The sequence below is a fragment of the Callorhinus ursinus genome, unplaced genomic scaffold, assembly GCF_003265705.2.
Source record: "Callorhinus ursinus isolate GAN/ISIS: 27379988/994484 unplaced genomic scaffold, GSC_fseal_2.0 scaffold22, whole genome shotgun sequence".
In the NCBI taxonomy this organism is placed as follows: domain Eukaryota; kingdom Metazoa; phylum Chordata; class Mammalia; order Carnivora; family Otariidae; genus Callorhinus; species Callorhinus ursinus.
This window is the reverse complement of record NW_027397084.1, coordinates 2,290,287-2,315,248: the sequence shown is the minus strand read 5'-3', so window position 1 is coordinate 2,315,248 and position 24,962 is coordinate 2,290,287. Positions and strand designations below refer to the sequence as shown.

General features: G+C 53.3%; 4 protein-coding genes across 9 annotated transcripts in view; 3 read left to right on the top strand and 1 right to left on the bottom strand.

The window, feature by feature from the left end:
- XPO5 (exportin 5) overlaps nucleotides 1–11,935 on the top strand; it is a 53,532-nt gene extending 41,597 nt beyond the window's left edge. For 2 of the 3 annotated variants that reach the window (XM_025890438.2, XM_025890436.2), the window contains 12 exons: nucleotides 317–417; nucleotides 2,610–2,706; nucleotides 3,463–3,599; nucleotides 4,467–4,564; nucleotides 5,144–5,190; nucleotides 5,568–5,665; nucleotides 6,511–6,573; nucleotides 7,322–7,404; nucleotides 7,837–7,944; nucleotides 8,076–8,213; nucleotides 8,402–8,566; nucleotides 8,923–11,935. In XM_025890438.2, the coding sequence (XP_025746223.1) occupies nucleotides 317–417; nucleotides 2,610–2,706; nucleotides 3,463–3,599; nucleotides 4,467–4,564; nucleotides 5,144–5,190; nucleotides 5,568–5,665; nucleotides 6,511–6,573; nucleotides 7,322–7,404; nucleotides 7,837–7,944; nucleotides 8,076–8,213; nucleotides 8,402–8,566; nucleotides 8,923–9,060 (1,273 nt within the window). In that variant the 3' untranslated portion in view covers nucleotides 9,061–11,935. Of the gene's footprint in view, nucleotides 1–316; nucleotides 418–2,609; nucleotides 2,707–3,462; nucleotides 3,614–4,466; nucleotides 4,565–5,143; nucleotides 5,191–5,567; nucleotides 5,666–6,510; nucleotides 6,574–7,321; nucleotides 7,405–7,836; nucleotides 7,945–8,075; nucleotides 8,214–8,401; nucleotides 8,567–8,922 lie in introns of all 3 variants that reach the window. The other variant, XM_073905005.1, reaches the window with a different exon arrangement.
- POLR1C (RNA polymerase I and III subunit C) lies at nucleotides 11,298–15,283 on the bottom strand. 3 transcript variants are annotated; one of them, XM_025890439.2, is made up of 9 exons: nucleotides 15,145–15,283; nucleotides 14,960–15,031; nucleotides 13,397–13,504; nucleotides 13,024–13,156; nucleotides 12,588–12,707; nucleotides 12,354–12,506; nucleotides 12,026–12,175; nucleotides 11,793–11,909; nucleotides 11,298–11,654 (listed from the first exon to the last, which is right to left on the bottom strand). In XM_025890439.2, the coding sequence occupies exons 1-9, from the start codon at nucleotides 15,211–15,213 to the stop codon at nucleotides 11,536–11,538; spliced, it is 1,041 nt and encodes a 346-aa protein (XP_025746224.1). In that variant the 5' UTR covers nucleotides 15,214–15,283; the 3' UTR covers nucleotides 11,298–11,535. The 3 variants fall into 3 exon arrangements, with proteins under 3 accessions (XP_025746224.1, XP_025746225.1, XP_073761114.1); XM_025890440.2 differs by having other exon boundaries at nucleotides 11,812–11,909; XM_073905013.1 differs by lacking the exon at nucleotides 11,793–11,909.
- Nucleotides 15,284–15,377: 94 nt separating this feature from the next.
- Nucleotides 15,378–19,787, top strand: YIPF3 (Yip1 domain family member 3). The gene is made up of 9 exons (XM_025890567.2): nucleotides 15,378–15,606; nucleotides 16,221–16,418; nucleotides 16,620–16,726; nucleotides 18,013–18,058; nucleotides 18,198–18,290; nucleotides 18,439–18,570; nucleotides 18,793–18,906; nucleotides 19,082–19,205; nucleotides 19,300–19,787. The coding sequence occupies exons 1-9, from the start codon at nucleotides 15,526–15,528 to the stop codon at nucleotides 19,446–19,448; spliced, it is 1,044 nt and encodes a 347-aa protein (XP_025746352.1). The 5' UTR covers nucleotides 15,378–15,525; the 3' UTR covers nucleotides 19,449–19,787.
- Nucleotides 19,788–21,259: 1,472 nt separating this feature from the next.
- On the top strand, nucleotides 21,260–24,611 carry LRRC73 (leucine rich repeat containing 73). Of its 2 annotated transcripts, XM_025890721.2 has the most exons (6): nucleotides 21,663–22,073; nucleotides 22,680–22,840; nucleotides 23,166–23,288; nucleotides 23,680–23,780; nucleotides 23,925–24,135; nucleotides 24,279–24,611. In XM_025890721.2, the coding sequence occupies exons 1-6, from the start codon at nucleotides 21,802–21,804 to the stop codon at nucleotides 24,347–24,349; spliced, it is 939 nt and encodes a 312-aa protein (XP_025746506.1). In that variant the 5' UTR covers nucleotides 21,663–21,801; the 3' UTR covers nucleotides 24,350–24,611. The 2 variants fall into 2 exon arrangements, with proteins under 2 accessions (XP_073761115.1, XP_025746506.1); XM_073905014.1 differs by lacking the exon at nucleotides 23,166–23,288 and having other exon boundaries at nucleotides 21,260–22,073.
- The last annotated feature ends 351 nt before the right edge of the window (nucleotides 24,612–24,962 follow it).

Sequence of the window (24,962 nt, the reverse complement as noted above, 5' to 3'; positions counted from 1 at the left end):
TAAAAAAAATTTTAAAAAGTCTCTTAAAAAAATAATTTCTATTTCTGGCTTTAGATTGTGCTGTCATCCAGCTGTCTCAGGATTTGCTTCTCATCTTGATTGCTTTTGGGTTTTGAATACTATACAGCCTAATAGTCTATTCCCATTTCCAGGGAAACATTTAAGTATTTGTATCTTATTTCCCCTCCGGGGAGTAGCGTTGGCCAGGAGATCCGTCTATGTGGATGTGTAGTATCACTGAATTATGGGGTGAAACCCATTCTTTCCTTGTGCAGCTGACTAGGAAATGTTCACATAGCATCCTTATTTCTTGCAGAACTCACAATACTTTATATGCACCAGAAATGCTGGCCAAGATGGCAGAGCCTTTCACAAAAGCTCTGGATATGCTTGAAGCGGAGAAATCTGCAATTTTAGGTAAGAAATCTAACCTGTTTTTCTTTCCTTGAAGTTTACCTTACCTCTAATGGACTCCTCCAGCAGCGTTGGGGTGCCTGTGTCACTGTCAGCTCCTCCTCGCCTGGCACCACCTCAACTGTCTGTTTCTCTGTGCAGCTCCTGCAGGGTCTCTGGGAACAAGTGCATTGACTTCATTATCTTGGGTCTTCCAAGGCAGTTGTTCCCCTCTGCCACCCCCCTCTGCACTGTGTTAACCCTTCCAGGTAGAGGGGTGTGTCAGAGCCTTTAGATTATAACTAAACCATGGTCTTTTTGACCTGAAGGATATTAGCAGACTTTTCCTGCTTTCACATATGAAAAAAAAAAGTGTTAAGTCAGTTAAACTCTTAAATAAATAAATCTTGGGCGCCTGGGTGGCTCAGTTGGTTAAGCGACTGCCTTCGGCTCAGGTCATGATCCTGGAGTCCCGGGATCGAGTCCCACATCGGGCTCCCTGCTCAGCAGGGAGTCTGCTTCTCCCTCTGACCCTCTCCCCTCTCGTGCTCTCTCTCTATCTCATTCTCTCTCTCAAATAAATAAATAAATAAATCTTAAAAAAAAATACATTTAAATAAATAAATCTTGGGGCACCTGGGTGGCTCAGTTGTTAAGCATCTGCCTTTGGCTCAGGTCATGATCCAGGGTCCTGGGATTGAGCCCTGCATCAGGCTCCCTGCTCCGCAGGAGGCCTGCTTCTCCCTCTCCCACTCCCCCTGCTTGTGTTCCCTCTCTCACTGTGTCTCTCTCTGTCAAATAAATAAATAAATCTTAAAAGCAGTTAAGCTCAAATAGCTTTAAATAGCAATATATTATATATATATAATCAAAAACCTTAAAGGAATAGATTCTAAACCATGTTTCCCAGTTGTTACCTTGATTCAAATGCTGCTTTAACTCATTTTTCCCATTAGCAAATAACTGTGCAATCCTGTGATATGTGCTGGGAAGGAAAGTGGCCATGTGTTAATTGGGAAACCTCACCCATGTTGGAGAGGAGTCAAAGGACTGCCTCCTAGTAGAGACTTGAAGGATAAGTAGGAAGGAGCTCATCAGGCTGGGGGCAAGAGAAGATGTTGACCCTTCTCGGCAGATAGAAAGGCAGGTATAAGATGCTGCGGCATGCAGGAAAGAGGTATATCCAGGGAATAGGGAGGGGTGTCTCACATGGCTGGAACACACAGAGCGAGGCAGTGGTTAGAAGTTAAAGCCAGAGACATCCAGTTGCCTAAACCCTGTACCCATCTCTGGAGCTTTGTGTTGGCTCACCATCACAGCCCCCACAGTATCTCTTCATTCCTAGCCATAACCTCTGCCTGGGCCTGGCTGTGAGTAAGCAGGCCAGTGAGCATTCCTCGGCTGTGACATTCATGAAAAGAAGGGTGTCAGTTGGCCTTTCTGGAGCTCTGGAGTCTGACTCGGCCTACATGGTCCTGGGCCTTTTCCTTTTGGCATCACATCACTGCACGTTACAGAAAATAATAAAAATAGAACTTCCAAGAAATGTCTTGCAATTACTATAAAAAATAGATGTTGCTTCACCACCCATTCCCACTCCCCTACTCTGCCACTCAGTTATTCAAATTAAACCAGGAATTCCTGCTATAGAAATAGATGTTCACCCAAAACATACTAGAATGGACAAACAGTTCCCTCTGTCAGCTTCCAGCCATGAGCAAGACTTGGAATAAAAACTGCCTCTGATGAGAAGTCTAGATCTTTTGGCTCTTACAAATCTCTGTCGTACTGTGATTAGTGGGTTTCATTATGATCTGCTTTACATATTGGGCTTTTGCATAAAATGTTGCTTGAAAAAGAGGTTCCCCAACTTAAAAAAGGGAGGGGGGCATCCCTGGTGCTTTATGGAGAGATCATTTTGAGCTGTCACCGTGTCTTTTGGTACAAGTACCATCTGAAGAAACCCATGCAAAAAGTTGGGGCGCCCAGGCCTGGTCTGAAGTCCTGGGTACTGAAATAGCTTCCCCCTTTCCCTACCAAAACAGTGTTGTAGCAGTCACTTCGAGGGGAGCTCTTCGCACCTCCATCTGGTAGAAGACATGGCCAGCTGCTGCGCATTTATGGCAGTTGTCACCCCCACCCCCAAAACTCATCTGCCTGCCGTAGGGTCTCCTTGGCAGCAGAAGAGCGTGTTCCCGACCCATCTCTCTCTGTAGGCTTACCTCAACCTCTCTTGGAACTGAATGACTCTCCTGTCTACAAAACGGTCTTGGAAAGAATGCAGCGTTTCTTCTGCACTCTCTATGAAAACTGGTAAGAAACCGATGCTGTTTCCCTCTGGTCTCTTTTTGGACATGCGTAGTATAGGAATGCCATGGATAGGGCTTCTGATGTAGACATCTAGTATACGGGTAAGGTGGGGCCAAAATTTGACAGGAAGCCAATGATTCTAGTGTCACACCGAAGTGAATTGGCTGGCTTTCTTGCATTTGCTTTTCTATAATTGTCATATGTGTCTCCGCCCTAGCCATGACTTGAGATTTTATGCCTAACTTGTCTGTTTCTGGTGCATAAAATGCTGAGACCACAGTATAAGATCCAGTGAGTGAGGCTGCATTTTCTCAGAACTCTCACTACTCAGCTACTTTGAATAGGACTCTGGAGGCCGCTAGCCAGACTTTGTCTTTGGCTCCTGGTTATAGGATGGGGAGGTAACTGGCCCTCCCGTAGCACACCACACCCCAGATACTGTCCTCACTCACCCAGTGCTCCGGTCAGCCAGGCTAACCAAAAGAGACTGTTTGTTGTAAATCCATATTGCTTATGAAGTAATGAAGGCTACTGTTGATCTCGGGTGCCAACATCTGTCTTTAAAAAGATGCTAAATCTACTATCAAGTTCCCTTAAAGGCGGGTGAGGGGTGCGTTACTGATTGAGCTGAAGGTCTCTTACGAACCAAATGCAATTGCTTTTCTGAGAAGTCTTAGCATAGGCTAGAAATTCCTGGGGCATTCAGGGCTGGCAGGGACAAAGGTGGGGTTTGTCACTGGCTGTGATTTTCCCTTACAGTTTCCATATTCTCGGGAAGGCGGGTCCTTCCATGCAGCAGGACTTCTACACTGTGGAGCACCTTGCTACTCAGCTCCTCAGCTCGGCCTTTGTCAACTTGAACAATATTCCTGACTACCGACTCAGACCCATGCTTCATATCCTTTCCAAAGTCCCTAGATAACCCAAAACCCAAAGGGCCGGAGGGTTGCAGACAGGAGCAGCTTTCAGGCACCAGAGGAGACAGAGCTGAGCAGGTGGAATAGATGGGCTCATTTACCCAAGTGTGTGATAACTACAGGAAATGGACAAGAAGGTTGGCAGAAATGCAGGAAAAACAGGAAGGTAGGCCAGCGGGGCTGGAAAGTGTTCTCCTTAGGGGTAAATCTTGACCACCCGACTTCTTGGAAATAGGAAAGATAAAGGTTTTTTTGGCTTTTTAATCTCTTTTCTGCATCCTGTTGGGTGCTTCCTCTCATACTTCATTCTCATTTGGACTCTTTTTTTTCCCTTTAAATGTTTTTGAGAGTATCTTTCTTCTCTGAAGTTATAAGGAGACTAGCAAAGGAGAGTGTTCCCCCTCTTTTTTCCTTCTGGGCAAATAAGTGTCTGTAATGGGCAGCCTAGTATCCATTCCTGAGCAGCCCGGGGTTCTGGAAAAGAGCTTGAAGATTTTTGCCTTTTTTTTTTTTTTTAAGATTTTATTGATTTATTAGAGCACAAGTGGAGGGGAGGGGCAGAGTGAGAGGGAAAAGCAGACTCCCTGCTGAGCAGGGAACCCGATGCAGGACTCTATCCCAGGACCCTAGGATCATGACCAGAGCTGAAGGCAGACGCTTCACCGACTGAGCCACCCAGTCGCCCCACATTTTCGCCTATTAACACAGAATGTCCTTGGCATCTTGCAGGTCCTTTGGGGGTTGACTCTGCCCATAGGGATATCCTGCTATGTGGCAGGACAGGGGTGCCTTAGAATGAGAGGGGTCTGTGCTCATGTGCTAAAACTTCTTAACCCGCCGCGCCATGGGTCTTTGTGAAGCCTCTGGTGCTCTTCTGTCCCCCGGAGCACTACGAAGCCCTGGTGTCTCCAATCCTTGGACCTCTTTTCACCTACCTCCACATGGTAAGAGATCGGTCAGAAAGGGGAGCAAAGAGAACCCTTAGGCAGGTTGGCCTCTCATGAGTCTTGCAAGTCAGGAGTTCCTGAAAGTGTTGTCTCCTGGCCCTGTCCAGAGGGCCGTGCAGCGGTTCCAACACAGCAGGCTTTGCTTGCTGCAGCAGATTGAGCACCCCCCAAGAACTAAACTGGTTCAGTTGCCCATGAAGACCTGCAGACTCCAGTTCTGCTCCTGACCTCCAGTTAACTGAGGAGAGGTGGTCAGGGGAGTGTCTTCCCTGGGTCTCTTTCCCTGACTGTGGGATTAAGCAAAAGGACCAGCTAGGTGGAGAACAGTGTCCAGAGAGACCTGGGAATTCTACAGTATCATTGATTCTTTCCAAGCATAGGATACCCTGTCCTCGTCATGGGCGCGGGAGAGGTTCTAGAAACCGCATCTGCTGGTTCAACCTTGTGGGGCTTCCCAGGGCTCTGTCATTGAGACCTAGAATCCTCCTCAGCTCATTCTAATCATGAAGTGGACCTTAGATATTATGTTTCAACCTCCTCCCCACTATCAGCATTATTTCCCTTTTGTTTTCCCAGAGGCTTTCCCAGAAATGGCAAGTCATCAACCAGAGGAGCCTGCTGTGGTAAGGAGCGTCTCTGCTTTTGGTGGAAAACGCTGCCAATCTGGGCTAGGAAGCAGCAGGTTATGGCCGTCCTCAGCCTAGATGGTAGACTGCTTGTCTGTGACCGTTAGGCATACTCCGGTCAAGCCTTTATTGGGGGGATCTTCAGCTGCCTGAGGAGGGTGCTGACAACCTTACCCACCAGTACCTCTAGCCAACTGGATATAATGTCTGCCTCAGGGGATCATTGTTGTCCCATTCCCAGCATTTGTGTGGAATGTAGACCAGAGGAAGCCAGGAGAAGGAAGTGAGCACAGGGGGTGTGGTTAGGGTCACTGTTTTCCTTGTCATTCCTTCTTTTGCACTCCCATGGAACTTGGCCCCCTGCTTTCCTGCAGTGGGGAAGATGACACTGCAGATGACAACCCAGAGTCTCAAGAGATGTTAGAAGAACAACTGGTGAGGATGTTAACCCGAGAAGTCATGGACCTAATCAGTAAGTGGCATGTGGGACATAGGGGTAGTAGAGAAGACTTTTTCTGGAAAAAGAACTGGTCACTCACCCAATCCCATTAAGGCATGTTTACAGCATTACTGACAGATCGATTAAGAAATAATTAACTAGATAGAAGCCAGGTAGTCCTTAAATCAACTTAAGGACATTCTATGAATTGTAAACTGTATTGTATTTGCATTTGTAAGACCAGAATATGCGGGAATGGTCTAAAATAGCAGGAGAAATTTGGATTAATAGTAGGAGTAACTTCCTAGTTTTGTCAAAATAGGGGAAAAAAATTTTTTTTTAAAGATTTTATTTATTTATTTGACAGAGACACAGCAAGAGAGGGAACACAAGCAGAGGGTGTGGGGGAGGGAGAAGCAGGCTCCCCGCTGAGCAGGGAGCCCGATGTGGGGCTCAATCCCAGAACCCTGGGATCATGACCTGAGCCGAAGGCAGATGCTTAACGACTAAGCCACCCAGGCGCCCCAAAATGGGGAAAATTTTTAAAACTTGGACATGAAGGTGGCTAATTTTCTTTTTTCTTTTTTGGTCATTCATTTGTTTGAGATCCATAGCAGACCAAATCCATATCAGCCATTCTCTCCTGGTCACCTACTCTCAGAAAATTCTGTCATTTCCCTCTAGTTAATTGAACTTAAAGGGGACCAGAGCAGTCTGGTCAAACACCTCTGTTTCTGCTGGTGAAGGTGATTTTGTGCCTGGACAGTGCCCCACTTTCCCCCATCTTCATCTGCCCTGAAGACCATTCGGGATTTATTGGCCAGAGGTGGCTGTTACATGGTGGCAGTAAGCCCAGTAACCCCAGTTTCTTGCTTTAGCGGTGTGCTGTGTTTCAAAGAAAAGTGCTGACCACGGTACTGCACCCCCTACAGATGGAGATGGTAAGTGAGCCTGCTGTGTGCCTTCCAGAGGTCTGCCCTTAGATTCCGAAATACTGTCCCTTCTGTATCCAGGTCAGGTCGTGTAGAAACGGTTTCCCCAGCAGTCGGCGCTGGGGGAGATGTCCGCCTGCTTATCTCTCTGCTGGCCCTCTTGCTGTATTCCTCCAGCATACTCCCACCGGAGAGCCTTTGCACTTGCTGTTTCCTCTACTAGAATAACTTTTCTCCTAACTGTATCCATGGCCTGTCCCTTTGCCTCATTCACATGTCACCTCTGAAAGGTCTTCCATGACCAACTTAGAAAAACTAGCCACCCCGGCCAGCCAGTGTGTCCTTCCTTTGCTCTGTTTTTCTTCATAGCACTTAGCACTGCCTGACATTGTTTTACTTCATGTATTCCCTGTTTCCCTAACTAGGATGTAAACTTCCATCAGGGAAGGGACTTCATCCTCTTCCTGTTACATCCCCAGGAACTTAGTGCCTGCTACAGTGGGGTCTTCAAATACTTCAACCACAAAAGATCCTCAGTGTTCACAGCTTTTTGAGTAACTGTTCAGAGAATCTCCTGTTTCCCACTATTTTTCAAACTTCAGCCAGGTGCATCTCTAGACCTGCCATGGGCAGGGGCTTCTGCGCCTCTCAGGCAGCTGGTGGGGGCAGCCCGGGGTACTCAGCTTTCCCTTACGTGGTGGCCTGCTCTTCTCTGTTCCGAAAGGATGGAGCTTAACATTCTCCTTTCTGCTTACAGATGAAGAAATGATGGCCACAGAGGTCGCCCCCTCCACCATGACGGAGCTCACAGATCTGGGCAAATGCCTAATGAAGCATGAGGTGGGTAGAGGGGGCAGGGGAGGTTTTTCTGTTTTCCGGGTATGGCGCCAGCTTCCACTTTTCTCAACCTGTGATGCCATCAAAGAATTCTTTTAGGTAATGCCGCTTTGTATGGGTTAAGCTCCTGGTTCCTAAAGCCCCCAGAAAACAGTGGGAGAGGTCAAGGTGTCTCCCTGAAAGCAAAGGCTTTCAGAAAAACACACGGGCACGTTATGGTGTTCAGCCCCGCCCCCTGGCCTGAGCTCGGTCTCCTTACACATAGGTTTTCTCTTCTGTATGGATTGTTTTTTAGAGAGAGGGAATAAGCTCGTCTTCAGTAGCTGCTTTTATCACGTTCCTGTTTACCTATGAAAACTCCAGCTCCTCGTGTATAGGCCTACTCAGAAAATTGTGTTCATTTTCTCATTGTAATCCTTCATCCTTTCCCGCTAGGATGTTTGTACGGCGCTCTTAATTACAGCCTTCAATTCCCTTGCCTGGAAGGATACTCTGTCCTGCCAGAGGACAACCACCCAGCTCTGCTGGCCTCTGCTCAAACAAGTATGGTTATTCACCCCTTCTCCTCACCCCTTACGAGAGGCTGGGGCCATGAGGATTCAATCGGTTGGAAGAATCGGTGCTGGGGCTCTCTGAGGGTACCCCTTTGGCCCTGAGCACAGTTGTGTCCCCAGGTGCTGTCAGGGACACTGCTCGCAGATGCTGTCACGTGGCTTTTCACCAGCGTGCTGAAGGGCTTACAGACGCACGGGCAGCACGACGGCTGCATGGCTTCCCTGGTGCACCTGGCCTTCCAGATCTACGAGGCGCTGGTGAGTCAGACAGCACGGAGGCTGGGTGCGCTGCAGCTTCAGCCCTCGGGGCCTGCTCCTAGACAGTGGAGCCGTCATAAAAGCCGGCAGCTGGTGCCGCCCCGAGACATGGGTGTGGCGGGGGATGGGGAAGGTGGCAGGGCCCCCATCTGCATCATGGCATGGTTTTCTATACCCCCACTCCACAGCGTCCCAGATACCTGGAGATCAGAGCTGTGATGGAGCAGATCCCGGACATACAGAAGGACTCTCTGGACCAGTTTGACTGCAAGCTGTTGAACCCCTCTCTGCAGAAAGTGGCTGACAAGCGCCGGAAGGACCAATTCAAACGCCTCATCGCTGGCTGCATCGGGGTAGGTCACGCGCCCCCCGTAATGCCCCCCTGGTGCTCCCAGCCGGCTGAACTCACCCTTGTGGTCTTCTTAGACTGTGTGTCTGTGCAGACCAGAGACCAGCTGGAGTCATGATCTTTTAATTTTTTTTAATAGATTTTATTTATTTATTTGTCAGAGAGAGCACAGGCAGAGGGAGAGGGAGAAGCAGGCCTCCCGCGGAACAGGGAGCCCGATGCAGGGCTCGATCCCAGGACCCCGGGATCATGACCTGAGCCGAAGGCAGACGCTTAACCGACTGAGCCACCCAGGCGCCCTGGTCATGACAGCCCGCTCCTCAGGGCCCAGCATCAGTTCTTCTCATTTGTTTTCCACAGAAACCCTTAGGAGAGCAGTTCCGAAAAGAAGTTCACATTAAGAATCTTCCCTCACTTTTCAAAAAAACGAAGCCCATGCTGGAGACGGAGGTGCTGGACAACGAGGAGGGCGGCCTGGCCACCATCTTTGAACCCTGAATCAAACTTTTGGGCATTCTTCCTCGGCCTTTATTGTCATCTCTTCTTCCCCTTTGTAGCTAACGTCTAGGCCCCTCTCCACTGCCACCTCACTCTGCACCACTGTCAGCCTGGAGAGAGGTCCAGGTCTGGAGCTGGAGAGGGTGCCCGGGGCAGGGCAGAAGTAACAATACCTAAGGTATCAAGAAAGGGAGTTTGTGCTCACACCATTCCGTCTAGATCTCCCGGCTATCTCTCCTTCTACTTGGAGTTTCCACTTTTCCACGAAAGAAAAGCTAGAGCAGACTGGCCCTACCCCCCAAGCCCTCCCACCCCCATGTAGCCATACACCTGTGTAGAACGGTAACTTGGGGTGCCGACACCCAACACTGCGACTAGCCAGGCTTGCACAGGGGCTCGGTCCGCACTGCTTGTGCCAGAGAGTTCCTCCTGGGCCACTGCAAGTCCCACTGAGCCCCCCTACTGCTGGGCTGGCAGAGAACCTTCCCCGTCCCCCAGGGGCATGTCTGGGTCAGGTGCTGAGTGCTGAACTGAATGTGACCAGTTCCCTGTCTCTGTTTTGAGCAAGAATCTGGTCACCTGAAGGGATTCCCCGGTCCAGGCTGCCGCCAAGCTCTGGATGCAGTGTCGAGTGGAGTACCATCAGGGACCACAGCTGGGCCAGGATCTGGAGTGCTTTCTGACATCCCCTTAGAGTTCACATGTATTCCCACGTATTCCGTGCAGTCCCTCAGCGCGGTTTCCCCAGCCCCAGGATCCACTCAGGCATAAGAGCCACGGTACCCTATCTAGTGTCATGTGATGCCATTGGCATCGGAGGATAATGTAGACCAGCTAGGCTCTGTCTGTGACGAGCAGCTAACAAAGTCACTGGTCTCTTCTCGGACTAGTTGGGTCCAGGTGCCTTCAAAAATCTCATGGTCTTTCAGGTCCCTGGTCGCTCTCATGGACCATTTCCAAAAGAACATATGCCTTCCTATCACAACCTGTATTGTGAGGCTTCACTCTGTTCTAGAGGTCACTGGATGGCCCTGTAAGCAGAGGGGACACGAATGCAGGACCCTAGCCTTGAGTCCCTGCTGGCCATAGACAGCCTTAATCCGTACAGAAACCAGATAGAGCATCTGTGTTCTGTAGGAGGAGGCCTGTCATCCATGCAGCCCATTGACACGAGGGTTTCGGGGGGGACCGAGCAGAACGGCCTGGGCGCAAGCTACAGCTGTGAGCTAGTGGCACCCGGGCAGCGTTGCAGAGGCGAGCCTGCGGAAACAGGACGTGGGGGTCCTGTGGAGCTGTTTCTGTGGCACAGATTTGCCCCATGCCCTCTTCCTGAGTGGTGCTTTGGGCCGCTTCCTGTCCACTGTGAAGGCCGCCTCCAAGTAGGTTTCCCTGCAAACCTGATGGCTGCCTACTTCTCCTCTCTCTGGTTGGGGCTGTGGAGGGCATAGTGGTATTTATTGTGCTGTAAGATTTTTAACATCCTGTGACTTCATGCTATAAGTTTTCTATTGTTTATAGAACTTTTTGTAGAAACATTAACTCTAAAGCACATCTGCATGTCAGTAAAGATCTCAGTTTCATACAGAAAGGGCCCCATCTGCCTTTTTCAAACCAGTGACCTCTACTGTCACTGCTCATGAGCATATCCTGCCCAAGAGGACTGGACAGGAAGAGCTGTGACTGATGGACCAGCTTTCTCAAACAGTATGCCAGCCAGAAAAAGATTTCTATTCCCGACAGACCTAGACCAGACTGCCCATACCAATGTCCTGGCATCCTCTGTGGCCGCTGGGCTAGACTCGGAGGGACTGTCCAAAGACTTTTTTTTTTTTAAGATCTTATTTTTAAGTAATCTCTACATCCAGTGTGGGGCTTGAATTTACAATCCTGAGATCAAGTGTCACCTGCTCTACTGACTGAGCCAGCCAGCCACCCACCCTTGTGTGACACTTGATAGGGTGAGCTGATGGCTGTGGACCATCCTTTTTCCTCAGACACCCGCTCTGGTGATGATCCAGGAAATGGTAAGTGTCACACAGTATCTTTCTGTGGCCCAGCTGAGCCCCCAGAAACCACCTCAATTTGGCATTTCTCTTAAGGCTTCAGACGGACCTGGCCCTGACCTGCAGTGACACCTGAACCCAGTGTTCCCAAGGGCTAAATGATGCCAAACCTCTTCTAAGGGGAGGCCCCATATTTTGGGGCTAAAACCCAGGAAGTAGCCTCTGACAAAAGGATTTTTATTCTGGGTGTGAATTTATTTACACAAAGGCCTTACGAAGGCACGAGGTCACATTTTTGTGGCACATTCAACAAAATGTATTGACTGAAAATAAGGCTAGAATTGTCCCAGAAAACCCCAGGATCTCCAGTCACACTGGACTCTGGGGCAGTCCTGTGAGGGCAGGTCAGGACCTGAAATCTTCGGCTTGGCTCAGGAGCAGCCCAGCCGTGCCAAGAAGTCCGGTGCAAACCTCAGTCCATCTGAACTGCATCCAGTTCATCCAAGAACCGCCGGCACTTCCCCATCAGTACCTTGATGGCTTCTCTCACTAGCACGTCTGGTGGCAGCACCCCTGTTGACTCGACAGAGACTAGAAAGCAGAGAGACCCTTGAGCCCAGGTGGGCTTGCACCAGCTCCTGTGCTATGTCACTGCCTGCTTCTGATCTGGACTCCGCACGGAGGCTGCAGTGCCACACACCTGTTCTGCACCCCCAACCCAATACTCACAGATGTAGTGGTCACGAACCCGAGCAAGTCGTACAAGCTTCTTTAGCTTCTCATTCCGGAACACTTCCCTGCTGAAGGTATCTAGCCGGGGATTGGCAACTCTAGCCACCTTTTTACCTAATGAAAACAAACTATGTTCTAAATACACGAGCCCCGAGCTTTTCTTTCTGCTACCTACACAGAAAATATACTTTAGGTCCTGACCTGAATGCATGGCATCCCAGATGTCCTACCTTGGACTTCTTGCACTTCAATGACCCCAGGTGAGAAGCACCGGCTCAGCTCCTCCGCTGCCTCCCCTTCCACAGGCTCAAGCAGGGTGATGTCCGGCAGGAGCCTGTAACTGGCTGTTGCCACAGGTGAAAACTTGGCATGATCTTTGCCTGGAGGGAAGACTGAAATCAGAGCCTGCGGGGACACCTTCACGTTAGACAAGCCCCTAAGAGCAGAGGCCCACTGGCTTTCTGCCTGTCAAGACCCCTCAGCCGAGCACCTTAGTCACACCTCGCCCCACTGTAGTCACACTACCCTCCTGCCCCAGGCAGCCCGCAGGGTTCTTACCAATGCCCTTGACACAGTGCATGAGCAGGTCAATCTCCTGGCCAGGCCGCAGTTGGGCAATGAGAATATCATCGTGCACTGGCCTGATGGTGCCCTCTGGGAAGAGGTCAGCCTGATTCCCCAGGGGCACCCATGTCATGTGCCTGGTGTACACTGGAGAAAGCACATCAGGAAAACCTCAGTCCTAGCATCCAGCAAGGGGTGGGCCTTCTTGCTCACCCTACCACTACTCACCTTTGTGGTTCACATAGAGTTCGTTGGGGTCAGAGGAATCTTTAGCGGCATGGGGGTTCCGCGTGCACCTGACCTGAAGCCGAAACTGCAGGGTATCTATCTCTGTGCCTTCTTCATCTCCTGAACAAAAGATGGAAGTGGCAACTCTTACTAACGACTAGAATGTTTGAGTGCCAGGCACTACACTGCGTGCATTACTCTACATTGACCATTTAATCCTATGGATGAATTTCAGAAGGCTAAGAGCAAGTGTTCACACAGATCCCAACAACTGATGTAACAAAACATTAGTAACTTGCTCACGGTCATACAGTAGCCAGGATTTGAAAAGAGGCCACATGACTCTAGAATTTGAAAAGAGGCCACATGACTCTAGAATCAACTTTGGAAGAGCGCTATTCCCATTTTGCCACAATTTCATTTTCTCAACACTGACCTTGGTTCCGATACTCAAAAAGACGGGGATCAGCATGAATGGGAATGAGCCCCAAGCGATGAGCAAGGATCTCATCCTGAACAATGGATGTGTTGTTGTACACGAGGACCTTTTCCACAGCCATGGTTGGCACCTGCCCAAGAAAACAATCATTCAGCTACAGAGACCCTACAGACTCCCCATTTACTCCCACTTCCTGACATGGGGGGACCTCTTCCTTGATGAAAAGTTTATGAGGAATGAGCAGGAGAAATGCTCAGCAAAACTGCAAGAAAACTAAAGGAAAGGGGCAACTTGAGAATTCTCCAAGTAAGGTGATGACACAATTTGCCATGCAACTCCACCCTTTGCCACTGTGCCCACTGATAAATACCTCAGCTAATAAAATGCGTCGAAAAGCATTGGCAATGGCTGCATCAATTCCCACCATGTCAAACTCCAATGAGTTTTCATCCAGGTGCACCACATCCACACGGAAATTCTGCAGGGACAGAAAATGCACTAAATGAAGCTTTCTCTCTGTGGAGTCAGTACCCTCCCCCTGGGTAATGCCCCCCAGTGTTCTCACTCACCCAAGAACCTCCCTTTGGCCAGATGTCCCTCATAGAAGTTCCTTTCTCCCCCAATCCTTTATTATAATAGTTTCTTGAAAAGTTTCCCTGTTTTTATCCTCTATTCATTTAAAATCCTCTGTAATATGGCCTCCAGCCAGACCATACACAGAGACTCTTCCACTAGAGAACAGGCTTCCATACCGCTTCATCTAGTTGGCACTACTCAATCCTTATCTTACTAGACTCCTCTGTTGCATTCGGCATTGATAGAATCCCTCCATTTTCAAAGTCTGCCTTGGTTTCTGAGCACTAATTTGGTTCTCTTCCTCCCCCTGAATCCTTCTAAATTCACTATCTTCTACCCACTCCATAAATGTCACTATTTCCCAGATTTTTGTCTCTCTCCAAAGTGACCTCAATCACACTCATGGTTTTAACAACTACATGTACTGAAAACTTCCAAATTTATCTCACTTCTGATCTCATTTCAAACACACGTTCTACTAGCCTGCTAGATTTCTCCACATACAGGAAACTTAATGCAGCATCATTCCCCTTCCCCAGACCTATTTCTCATCAGTAAATGGCACCACCATCCATTAAAGCAGTTCCTCCAGCTAGGTCATTTTACACTCACTCCCTCCTCACAGCCGACATCAAAACAATGACCAAATTTACCTTCTATCTCCCCTTTGCTCTATTTTCCTGATTATAATCTTAGTTCATGCCTTCAATCTCCGCTCCTGTATGCAATCCTATCACAAATCTGACTGCCCTATCTGATCTTTGATTCATTCTCTCCCAGCCATTAAGGCTGCAAATCAGATCACATCTGCTTCAGAGCTCTTCCAGAAGCTCCCTATCACGTGACTACAGTGTCTAAGATGCACTTGGTTCTTGCCTACCACTCATGCTAGCACTTTACATTCTAGCAATAATAAACTGCTAGAACATTCCCAGAACACAGTTCACAAAGCCTTTATCATTTAGCTTCTAAGTCTTAGTTTCTCCTCCCCCTCCCCTGTTCTCAAATTTTACTCATCGTGCAGGGTTCAATTCAGAAGTCCTCTTCAGTAAGTAAATCTTCCAGACCGCTGCCCCGCTTTCCATTCTAGATTAAGTGCGTCTGCGGGATCACCCCACCCCCGATTGTCCTTATCGCTACGAACCACCTTTACCACATTATACTGAAATCATTTATGTGCGCTCTTCAACAAAATTAAACGGCTTGTTCGCACAGAGCAGAAACCGCGTACACGAAGCTCCTAACACGTTGCTCAATAAACGATTTATGAACCGAACGAACCCCAAGGGCTGGTTCCACAACACAGGCTGCTCAGATCACAGGGTCCGTTCCTAATACCCTCTCCAGCCCCACCCACCTTCTCGAAGCGGTCCTGGTCCCAGGCATCATCATAGCCCGAATAGTTACCGGGAAAGTCGGTGGTATGAACCTAGAGCAAAAAGAGACGAGTCTGTCTGCGAAGGGGCAGGTAGGACAAGCCCGCCCCAACTCATCCCTGTTCCACTCTCTTTTCTCTTCCCGAGCTCAAGGCCACAGGCTTACATTGCGAACCCCGAACTCCCCTAGAACCACGCGGGTCCGCATTTCTTGCACCGCCCGGGCTGCCGCCATCTTCAACCCCTCCACGTGACTGGGACAGCAAAACTGGCGCTTGCGTCCCAGCCGCCCTCTTCCGTCTCCGTGGCAACGCGGGGCCTCCCGGTTTGTTAAATATCGCGAGACTCTGTCCAGTCTGCGTCCACGTCCCCAGCTTCCGGAAGTCAGTTTTAGCCAAACATCCGGGTTTCTCCTTTTTGCGTTCCGGCTGAACCCACCTCTCTTTCTCGCCCCTAGACATCTCCCTCCTTCAGGTCTGCGTCTCTCCCACTCCTCCTCCGCGCGCGGAACTAGCGCGGGCTTCAGCGACGGGAGCCCTCGAGGGACATGGCAACTACGGCGGCGCCGGCCGGCGGCGCCCGAAGCGGGGCTGGCCCGGAATGGGGAGGGTTCGAAGAAAACATCCAGGTAATCGCCCCCAAGGCTCCGGCTGCTAGCAGCCCCAGGGCTGGCAGCCGTCCTGAAGTGTGGTGACTCTCCCTGGGAGCTTGGAAGTCAGCTCCATTTGCAACACTTGTTCTCTCCTTTGGCTCTTGGTGTACACGAAAGGCTGTGGGACTAGTGCTGACCTGAAAGGTCCAGACTGGTGCTCCAGCCAGAGGGCCTCTGTCTCTGGGCCCCCCTGCTCTTGCTTTCGAGACAAGTTTGTTGATCGGGGTCAGGCGTGGCGAGGGAGTGGGCGGTATTCACTGGCACTGGCTAAAACCATGCTGTGTGCACAGCCTTATTTGGGGGATGGAAAAGACAAAGGAAATGGGCACTTTTGCGGCCCTCTGAGGATTTGATAGGGAAGGTAGCAGAAAGATATATATGCAAGACAGGGACTAGGTTTCCCAGGCTAGAAAAGAGAGCCAGACAACCAAGGGTTCTGGGAACAAATGAGAGGGAGAGAGCGGCGTGATATCGGAGATTCCAAGCCATACCCCGGCAGTGGGAGAGGAAAGTCCTGAAAGCTGGGAGGAACAGAGGAAGATGTGCGGATGGAGAAGATCCTGCACTCTAGAAGCTGTCTGTCTTCACAGGGTGGGGGCTCAGCTGTCATTGACATGGAGAACATGGATGATACGTCAGGCTCCAGCTTCGAGGATATGGGTGAGCTGCATCAACGACTGCGGGAGGAAGAAGTAGATGCTGATGCAGCCGCTGCCGAAGAAGAGGATGGGGAGTTCCTGGGCATGAAGGGCTTTAAGGGACAGCTGAGCCGGCAGGTGGCGGATCAGGTAAGCACGACTGAATCCCTAGTAGGTGGGAAAGTAGACCTAGGCAGGCCCCAAGTGCTGGAGTTGGTGTTGAAGTTCACCCCACGTCGTCTAACCCAACAGAACCATGTAGAAGGCCAACAGAAAAAAAGCAACAGGGACTGTAGCCAAGAATCTCTCTCACAGTACCTACCCACCCCACTTCTGTCTTCCTTACTCCAGATGTGGCAGGCAGGGAAGAGACAAGCCTCCAGGGCCTTCAGCTTGTACGCCAACATTGACATCCTGAGACCGTACTTTGATGTGGAGCCGGCCCAGGTGCGAAGCAGGTGAGAATCCTTCTCCTGATAGAAGCTGCCCTCCTCACACCTAGTCCTTCGTCCATACTACAGCCAGCTACCAAGCCCTGAGGCTCCCCTTATCATTGCACCTGTCCCCCAGCTGCACCATCACTCTTACCGGTCACAGAACAGGACGTGGTGGTAACACATTGCCTTCCTCCTCCTCTTTATCTAGCAGACTACTCTCGTTCCCTCAACACGCAGCTCAAATGTCACCTCCTCTGTTCCCCATTCCTCGACCCCCATCCCCAGTTTGTCCTCTCCTGGTGATCCTACAGAACTCTGTGCTTTCCTCTAACAGATGACGCCTCAGCAGTGCTGTGCTCTCTTATTCCTGGGGCTGGCTCCCCAGAGACCGCCTCAAAAACGAACTCTGTTTTATTTTTATATTCCCAGCACTGGAACAGTCTCTGAACCAGAATTATCAGTGCTTAGTTGTTGAATGACTTTTCGAGAAGTGGATCTGATTTTGGTTTGGTTCTTTGTTCATCCTTTAAGCAATGCTCATCAGACACCCAGTACCACTTAGCAGCTATTTATTGAGCATTTGCTCTGTGCTGGGCACCGTAATGGTTCTGTGTCATGGAAGACAGAGGGTGAAGATAGATGGGAGCCTTGCCCTCCAGTGCCATTACAATTCAGCACTCATTTGCTCTGATGGGATCCACAGGAAGGACACCTGATCCAGAGTAGACTAGAGGGTGGGACAGGGCAGATTTCCCAGAGGAGGTAAGATCTAGCCAAAATCCAAGGTACATTATTAGGAGCTGGCTACTTAAGGAGAGGGGAAAAGTGACTTGTACTTTTATTCTTTCTGTATGGGGTTTTCATACCACTTCAAGGCTATTTTTCAAGAAAATGGTCAGCGGTGCTCTGAGGAATGGTAAGCAGGAAGAGACAGGAGACACACTGGTTCCCTCAAGTAAGACCTTTCCCAGGGCTTTGCCATCACAGCCCTGAATTCTGGGCATTCTCTGCTGAGGTTGGCCTGTCTTTTAAAGGGGAGCAGGCCAAACAGGTAAATCGTCAAGTGCTCTCCCAAGGCCCCGGGCAGGCTTTCTGAGTTCTCCGTGCATGGTATCAGAAGGTTGTCCTTCCTGGGAGCATTTTTAGGGACAGGGAGGTGATCTCCTCATTCCTTGTCTGTCTTTACTCCGTCTTCTCCCTTTACCATCCAGCACGTTCTGTGGAGTTAGAGGTGAATAGGATTCAGGCCCTCCAGAACCTCATAGCCTAGTGCCGCCTTGGCTCTCATCTCTCCTCTCCTCTCCCAGGCTCCTGGAGTCCATGATCCCGATCAAGATGGTCAACTTCCCCCAGGTGAATACCCAAGGTAGCATGTCTGGAAGAGCCAGGGGAGGCATGAGGGCAGAGGGTGGGGCCACCAGGCAGAGCCTAGGAAGACATAAACAGAAGAGCCATTGTACCCTCCAGCCTGAATGAGTTGGTATATTGACAGAAAATCGCAGGTGAACTCTACGGACCTCTCATGTTGGTCTTCACGCTGGTTGCCATCCTCCTCCATGGGATGAAGACATCTGACACCATTATCGTAAGCAGGACAAAGGATTTTGGGGGGTGGCTGAACTAAATCAAAAGCTGCCCAAGGAGAGGATGGTGGAGGTCGAAGCAGCCCCTGAGGAAAGCCCTGGGTGAGGCCGAGAGCCCTCCCAGGACTAAGCAGAGCCTTCACCCCACAGCGAGAGGGCACCCTGATGGGCACAGCCATTGGCACCTGCTTTGGCTACTGGCTGGGCGTCTCATCCTTCATTTACTTCCTCGCCTACCTGTGCAACGCCCAGATCACCATGCTCCAGATGCTGGCACTGCTGGTAAGGAGGAGTCCAGCCTGGTGGCGGGCAAGGGTAATCTTAAAAAAAAAAAAAAAAAAAAAGAGTAGCTAGGCCTTGGTCTGTATCTCTCCTGGGGTTCCAGGGGCTGGAATGGGATGAGCTGGCCAGTGGATCATTTCTTTCTCAGGGTCCTCCTGAGAGCTCAAAGGCCAGCCCAGCCTGAGTGATTTTAGTGACTTTCCTCTCTGCCCTGTTTCCTAGGGCTATGGCCTCTTTGGGCACTGCATTGTCCTGTTCGTCACCTATAACATCCACCTCCATGCCCTCTTCTACGTCTTCTGGTTGCTGGTGGGTGGGCTGTCTACCCTCCGCATGGTAAGCTGGGCAAGAGGGTCGCCAGGTGTGGGCTGACCTCCTGGGGAGTTCGGGAAAACAGCCCAGAGCTTGGGCCAAACCCCGCAGAGGGCTCTGAACGCTCTGGGCAGGAGTGTCTTCTCCACACTGCTCACTTCGGAGCTGGGCCCTCTGAGTTGTATTCCTGTGGCCCTAGGTGGCAGTGTTGGTGTCACGGACTGTAGGCCCCACACAGCGGCTGCTGCTCTGTGGCACCCTGGCCGCCCTGCACATGCTCTTCCTGCTCTATCTGCATTTTGCCTACCACAAGGTGGTAGAGGGTGAGTGACAGGAGGGCCCGGGTGGGGAAGGGAAGCAGCCTCGGAGAACAGCGCCAGGCCAACTGTTGCTCACCCCCAGTCCTCTTGCTTTCAGGGATCCTGGACACACTGGAGGGCCCCGACATTCCGCCCATGCAGAGGGTCCCCCGAGACATCCCTGCTGTGCTCCCTGCTGCTAGGCTCTCTGCCATCGTGCTCAACGCCACAGCCAAGGCTGTCGCGGTGACCCTGCAGTCACACTGACCCCACCTGAGACCCTTGGCCGGCCCCCATTTCCCCATCTCCGGAGCACAGGAAGATTAAAGAACAGTACTGATGCCGTGTGTCTCTTTGATGGGGTCTGCAGCTGCCTCTGAGCTGTAGCCGCTTAAGCCAACTCCTTGACGCCTGTGGGTCTTCTGAAGGGCGCAAGCCCTGGAACCTCTGGCCAGGACTGCAGGGCTCTGCAGCCAGTGCAGAAAGTGGCTCAGCTCCTCTGAGGCCCTCTCTCCACCTCCTCTTTCCTCCCTCTTTATCTCCCCCACGTTGTCTTGCTAAATATAGACTTGGTAATTAAAATACTGATTGAAGTTTGGAACTGCAGCTGCCATTCCAGTGGTCCTCCTTGCCACCTTACTTCCTGTACACTTTCCTGTTCTCCTGTCACTGGCCATAATGTCACGTGTTCTCTTCTTGATACCCTCATCCAGGCAGGATGAAGGTGGGACAGCCCAGACTACACTGAAAGCAGAGACTGAGTATGGAAACTGTCCCTATGGGCAGGGAACACCCGCCCCACGGAGTGGCGGGGAGGCCTCAAACACAGGAACCATAAGTCTGATGGAGGAGTGCACCCAGCTTGAGTGGGCTCAGCCTCACTCTGGGGACACCAATGGAACAATGACAATTGGTCAAAAACGCCCAGATTCAGCCCCATGTCGTTACAAGGCCCTTACACGTGGGCCATTGCGCAGGGATAATTTTCCTGTGGGAGCTCACATTTGAAGCCAAACTTGCCTGTGTCCTGGTTATACTGGGGCCAAAGGAACAAAGCGGTCATCAGGAGTTTTCTCTGTCCTTCCTCTCCAAGAGTGCTGTTCACTCTTAAAAACCACCACCACCCCACCATCCATTTACTCTGCTCCACTTAAGTCAGGTGGTTAATGAAATAGAACTTTTGATCTCCCTTCACTACGCGTATGCTTTTTTTTTTTTTTTAATCCTAGTAAATCTGGGTCAGCATCTTTTCCTCCTAGCAAAGGGCCTAAGAAAGACGTGCCCTTCATTTGTCCTGGGTGATCCGATGTTATGTGAGGACCCCACACCGTATCACCAGTGGACAAAGTGCGAACAGCACTACCCGCACCATGCAGTGTACCCTTCCTGAAAGTTCCAGCCCCATTAACAACGGCCGCCACCACTTCAGGTCGCTGATCCTAGCACTCTTTCATGGGGCTACCCCAGTGTCACACGGAGAGCCCCGAGGCATCTGCCGCCGGCACCTGAGGAAAGGGTGGCACCAGCACCCTGCGCCTACTTGCGGCTCACCTGCCCCAGGAACGCTTCGGGGTTCTTCCGCCCCGTGGCCCCTGGGACCTCCGCTGCGGGGCCGCCATCTTGGCGAGGGGCACGCGGGGACGTCCTCCTGGGCTGGACCTCCCCCCACGTCCCGCGCGCGCACGCGCCGCGGCCCGGATCACTGGGCTCCAAACCCGACGGGACGCCGTGCGCGGGACGCGGGCGAAGACAGCGAGGGTCTGGCCCTTAGGAAGAGGGAACGACGGGAGAATGGGCCGAAGCAGCCGGGAACAGTCTCAAATGCCATCTCCACGTGACGTGCCTCCATTCTCCCGGCCACACCCCCTGCTCGTCCCCGGCCTCTGCCCACTACCTACATTCCGAGTACCGTCTGGGCCCACGCCCAGGGGAAGAGCGGCCCCCACCGCTCCCGAACGCCGGGTGTGCGCAGACCCCCGCGCCGCGTGGCCTAGGCCGGGAAGGGGGCGGGGCGAGCGGCGGTGACGCGGCCGTTGCCATGGGAACCCGCCGCCCGCTCAGGCGCAGGAGCCCGAGCCGGAGCTGCCGCCCGCCGCCGGCTGCCCCGCTGCCCGTCCGCCCGTTTCGGGCTCTCCCTGCGGGGAGGTAGGGGAGCCAGGCTGGAGGAGGGGAGGGAGCAGATTTGGCTTCCGAGCCGAGACCGGTCCCGCATGTCCTGAGCCGAGGCTCCGCAGCCGCCGCCCCGACCGCGAGGAACGAGAACAAGCGCGGAAACACTGCCCGCCTGGCCCCGGACCGCGCGCCCCGGACCGCCGCCCAGACACGGACGGGACGGTCCGCTCCGGCCCCAGCGCCGCGCGGTCTCGGCCCGGCCGGCGACCTCGGCGCCTCCGCAACCGGCGCCGGCTCCGGCCAGGGCCCCGACGCTCTTCGCCACCCCCGCCCCCGCCGCCGCCACCCCCGCCGCGGCCGCCGCCGCCCGCGCCTCTGCCACCGCCTCTGCCCCCGCTCCGTCCGCGACCCCTGCCCAGGCCCCGGCCCCAGCCCCGACCCCGCCCTCGGCCCCGCCGACCTCGGCCGCGGCCCGCGCCCCGGCCCTGGAGGCCCAGCCGTGGGTACGATGCTGCCCAGCTCCATCCAGATTTCGGGGGAGCCGCTGTCCGGCGCCGAGGTGCGGGACATCTGCCGCGGCCTGCGCGACAACGCCGTGCGCCTGCTCTCACTGCGCGGCTGCCGCCTCTGCGACCGTGACTTCGGCCGCATCTGCCGGGCCCTGGCCGGGGCCACGTCCCTGGCGCAGCTCAACCTTAACCTAGGCGTCGTGTCCAGTCCCGGCCGCATCAAGCAGCTGGCGGAGGCGCTGCGGACCAACCGCTCCATCCAGTCCCTCTTGTGAGTGCGCTCCTTCGCAAGGGGGTCCCGGGCACTGCAGCCCTCTTCACGCGCCCGCCGCCACCGCCTGTTCCCCCGCACACCTTCCTGTAGCTGTCTCCGCACCAGCCTGTCTTCTCACCCCTGGACACCGCCGCCTCCCTCTACCCATGCCTCCATGACACCCTTACCTCTGGACTTTGCACAAGCGGCCCCACCCCAAATGAGATGGGGTACCCACCCCTTTCCGGCAGGGCACCTGTACCTCCCCACCTAATCACCGGCATTGACTTCTTGGGGGAAGCTCCCCCGGTCTCAAGCAGGAACTCCCCTGGGGACTAGACCCCTGCCCCTGCATTCTGCCCACTGAAGACTCCCAGTCCACCAGCCACACACCCCTTCTCTTTGCTCTGTCCTGGATGCCAATCCCTGCCCCAGAAAAGAAACCAAATTCCCTTTCTACCTGTGTTTTTGGGATCTAGAATTTTCTCTCTCCCCAAGGCTTCTCCCAAGTGCTGTGACAAGTGCCCTCCTCACCTCTAGGGCTCACATAAGGGAAGGGGCTGCATCCCCTACAGGTAGGGCTGATGACTGCAGTAATCTCTGCTCTCCCGTCTCACCCACCAGCCTGCATGGGAGCCCCCTGACAGATGCAGGGCTGGCCTTGCTGAACCCAGCGCTGGCCCTCCACCCTGCCCTTGTGGCTCTGGACCTGGGGGACTGCATGCTGGGTGATGAAGCCATCAACCTCATCTGTGGCCTCCTTCCCCCAGATGGAGCCAAGTCAGGTGAGCAAGAGGCCCTGCTGAGGACACGGGCTGGTGTGGCCTTGATAAAAAGCTAGGTGCAGAGGGCAGGGGGTGTGACCCGGAGCTGAGGGCTCCGACTGTAGGTGAGAATGTTTATCAGAAGGATTGGGGGCTGAGCAGAATGGAGACTCAGGCATCCAGCCTGCGGTGGGCAGGGGAAGGCAGGGGTCTCTCATGGCCCAGGAGCTCTGTGGCGGGGTGGGGTGGCTCTCAGCCACCAGGGACGCCCCAGAGATCCAGGGCAGGGGAGGGGCTTGAAGAGGGCCTGACCTCCATCCTGGCTTCTCACTTTGATGCTGCCCAGGCTTGAAGGAGCTGACGCTGAGTGCCAACCCTGGCATCACCCCTAAGGGCTGGAGCCGCCTCGCGATTGCGGTGGCCCACAGCTCCCAGGTCCGCGTCCTCAATCTGGACTACAACCCCCTGGGTGAGACTCAAGGAAGCCCCCTGCGAGTCTCACCATCCCACCCCCATCCAAGAACTTGGGACCATTGTTTGCCGTGGTAACCCCCCTCCCACTGGGGCAGGGAGAAAGGAGGGGGGATGTGGGAGGGAGTGGAGAAGCCACTTGTGTGGAGGACCAGATGGCCACCAGGTACATGAAAGTATCCCATCATCACTCCTGGGCCTGGCTTGCTTCACCCGTTCACTCCCCAGTCACGGTGCCCCACCCCTCGGCCACCTACCAAACGTCAGCGTTAGCTGGCCCGAGGGTGGAATCTAGGGTCCTTAGGGCATGGGGGAGGCCTCGGAGAGGAAAGGTGAGCAGGCCCGCTCACGACTGCAGGTGACCGTGCGCATGTGTGCCGCCTCCCCAGGTGACCACGTGGCAGGGATGCTGGCTGTAGCTGTGGCCTCCAGCCGCACCTTAGAGGTCCTAGACTTGGAGGGCACGGGGCTTACCAACCAGTCAGCTCAGGTGAGACGTCTTCGTGCTTGGGGGGCGGAAGGGGGGCCAGAGGTGGGGGTGCAGGTGAGCCCATGTGTCTGCAGACACACCAACGGGCTGGCAGCTTGCGGCCTTAACTGTGTTCGTCCTTTTGCGCCCTCTTCCCCACCTCAGACCCTGCTGGACATGGTAGAAAATTACCCCACGGCCTTGCGGAGCCTGGTGCTGGCGGAGAACAGCATTAGCCCAGAGCTGCAGCAACAGATCTGTGATCTGCTCTCCGACGGAGAGGAGGAGGAGGAGTTGGCGGGAGGGGCCGGCGACACGCAGGAACCTGACAGAGGGCGGGGGCCTGCTGCCCAGCCGTCCTGGGTGTGCCCCGGTGGTAAGAGCCCCCGGGGTCGAGCAGAGCCAGGTCCGGAAGAGGCTTGGGACCAGGGAGGGTGCGTTTGCGAAAGCCGGGCCGCCTCCCACCTCTGTCCCTGGTGGAGTGAATGGTGGTCTGAACGGCCCTCTGCCCTTCCACAGAACCCAGCTCTCAGATGGTACTCGTGACTTCAGGACTAGGCGACAGTCTGTTGGCCGAGACCGAGATGTGACTCTCCACTTGGGCTTCTGCGCATCATTCTGTGTTGTCTCTGTCCCCAGCACCTTGCCCCGGATATCAGGGTCAGGCCCTGGGGGCCTGGGAGGGAGGGGTGGGTGCCGGGGGCTCTGGTAGCTCCCGGCCCGGCAGTGACGGGAAGCTCTGGAAGCTGACTAAGCAACAGCCTCGGGCGCACTCGAACCCAAGGCAACGTCTCTGGACTTGTCAGCCGCTCTGGCTGCAACCCGCTGGCTCGGAAGAGATTTTCTGAACAACCTGGCGTGTGGCTGTGGTCCCTGGGGGGCGGGGGCAGCAGGGGAGGAATTGGAACTATTAGACGCTAGGGGGCAGTGCCACTCCACAGCTCAAGCTCCAGGCAGCATCCACCGGGCCCCAAATGTCAAACAGGTCTGGCTCAGGTCTGACTTGTAGGACCTGGGATTCTGGGGTGACACCTTATATAGGCCCCCAGAAGGATCATAACTAAGGTAAAGAGCTCACCTCCAGAGGTTGGACTGGACCCCACCTCGAGGAGAGACTCAGGGGCCCTGCCGAGGTTACTTGAGGTACACCTTCTCCCACTGCGGCCACATACACCCCAGGCAGAGCGTGGCAGGGAGGACTCA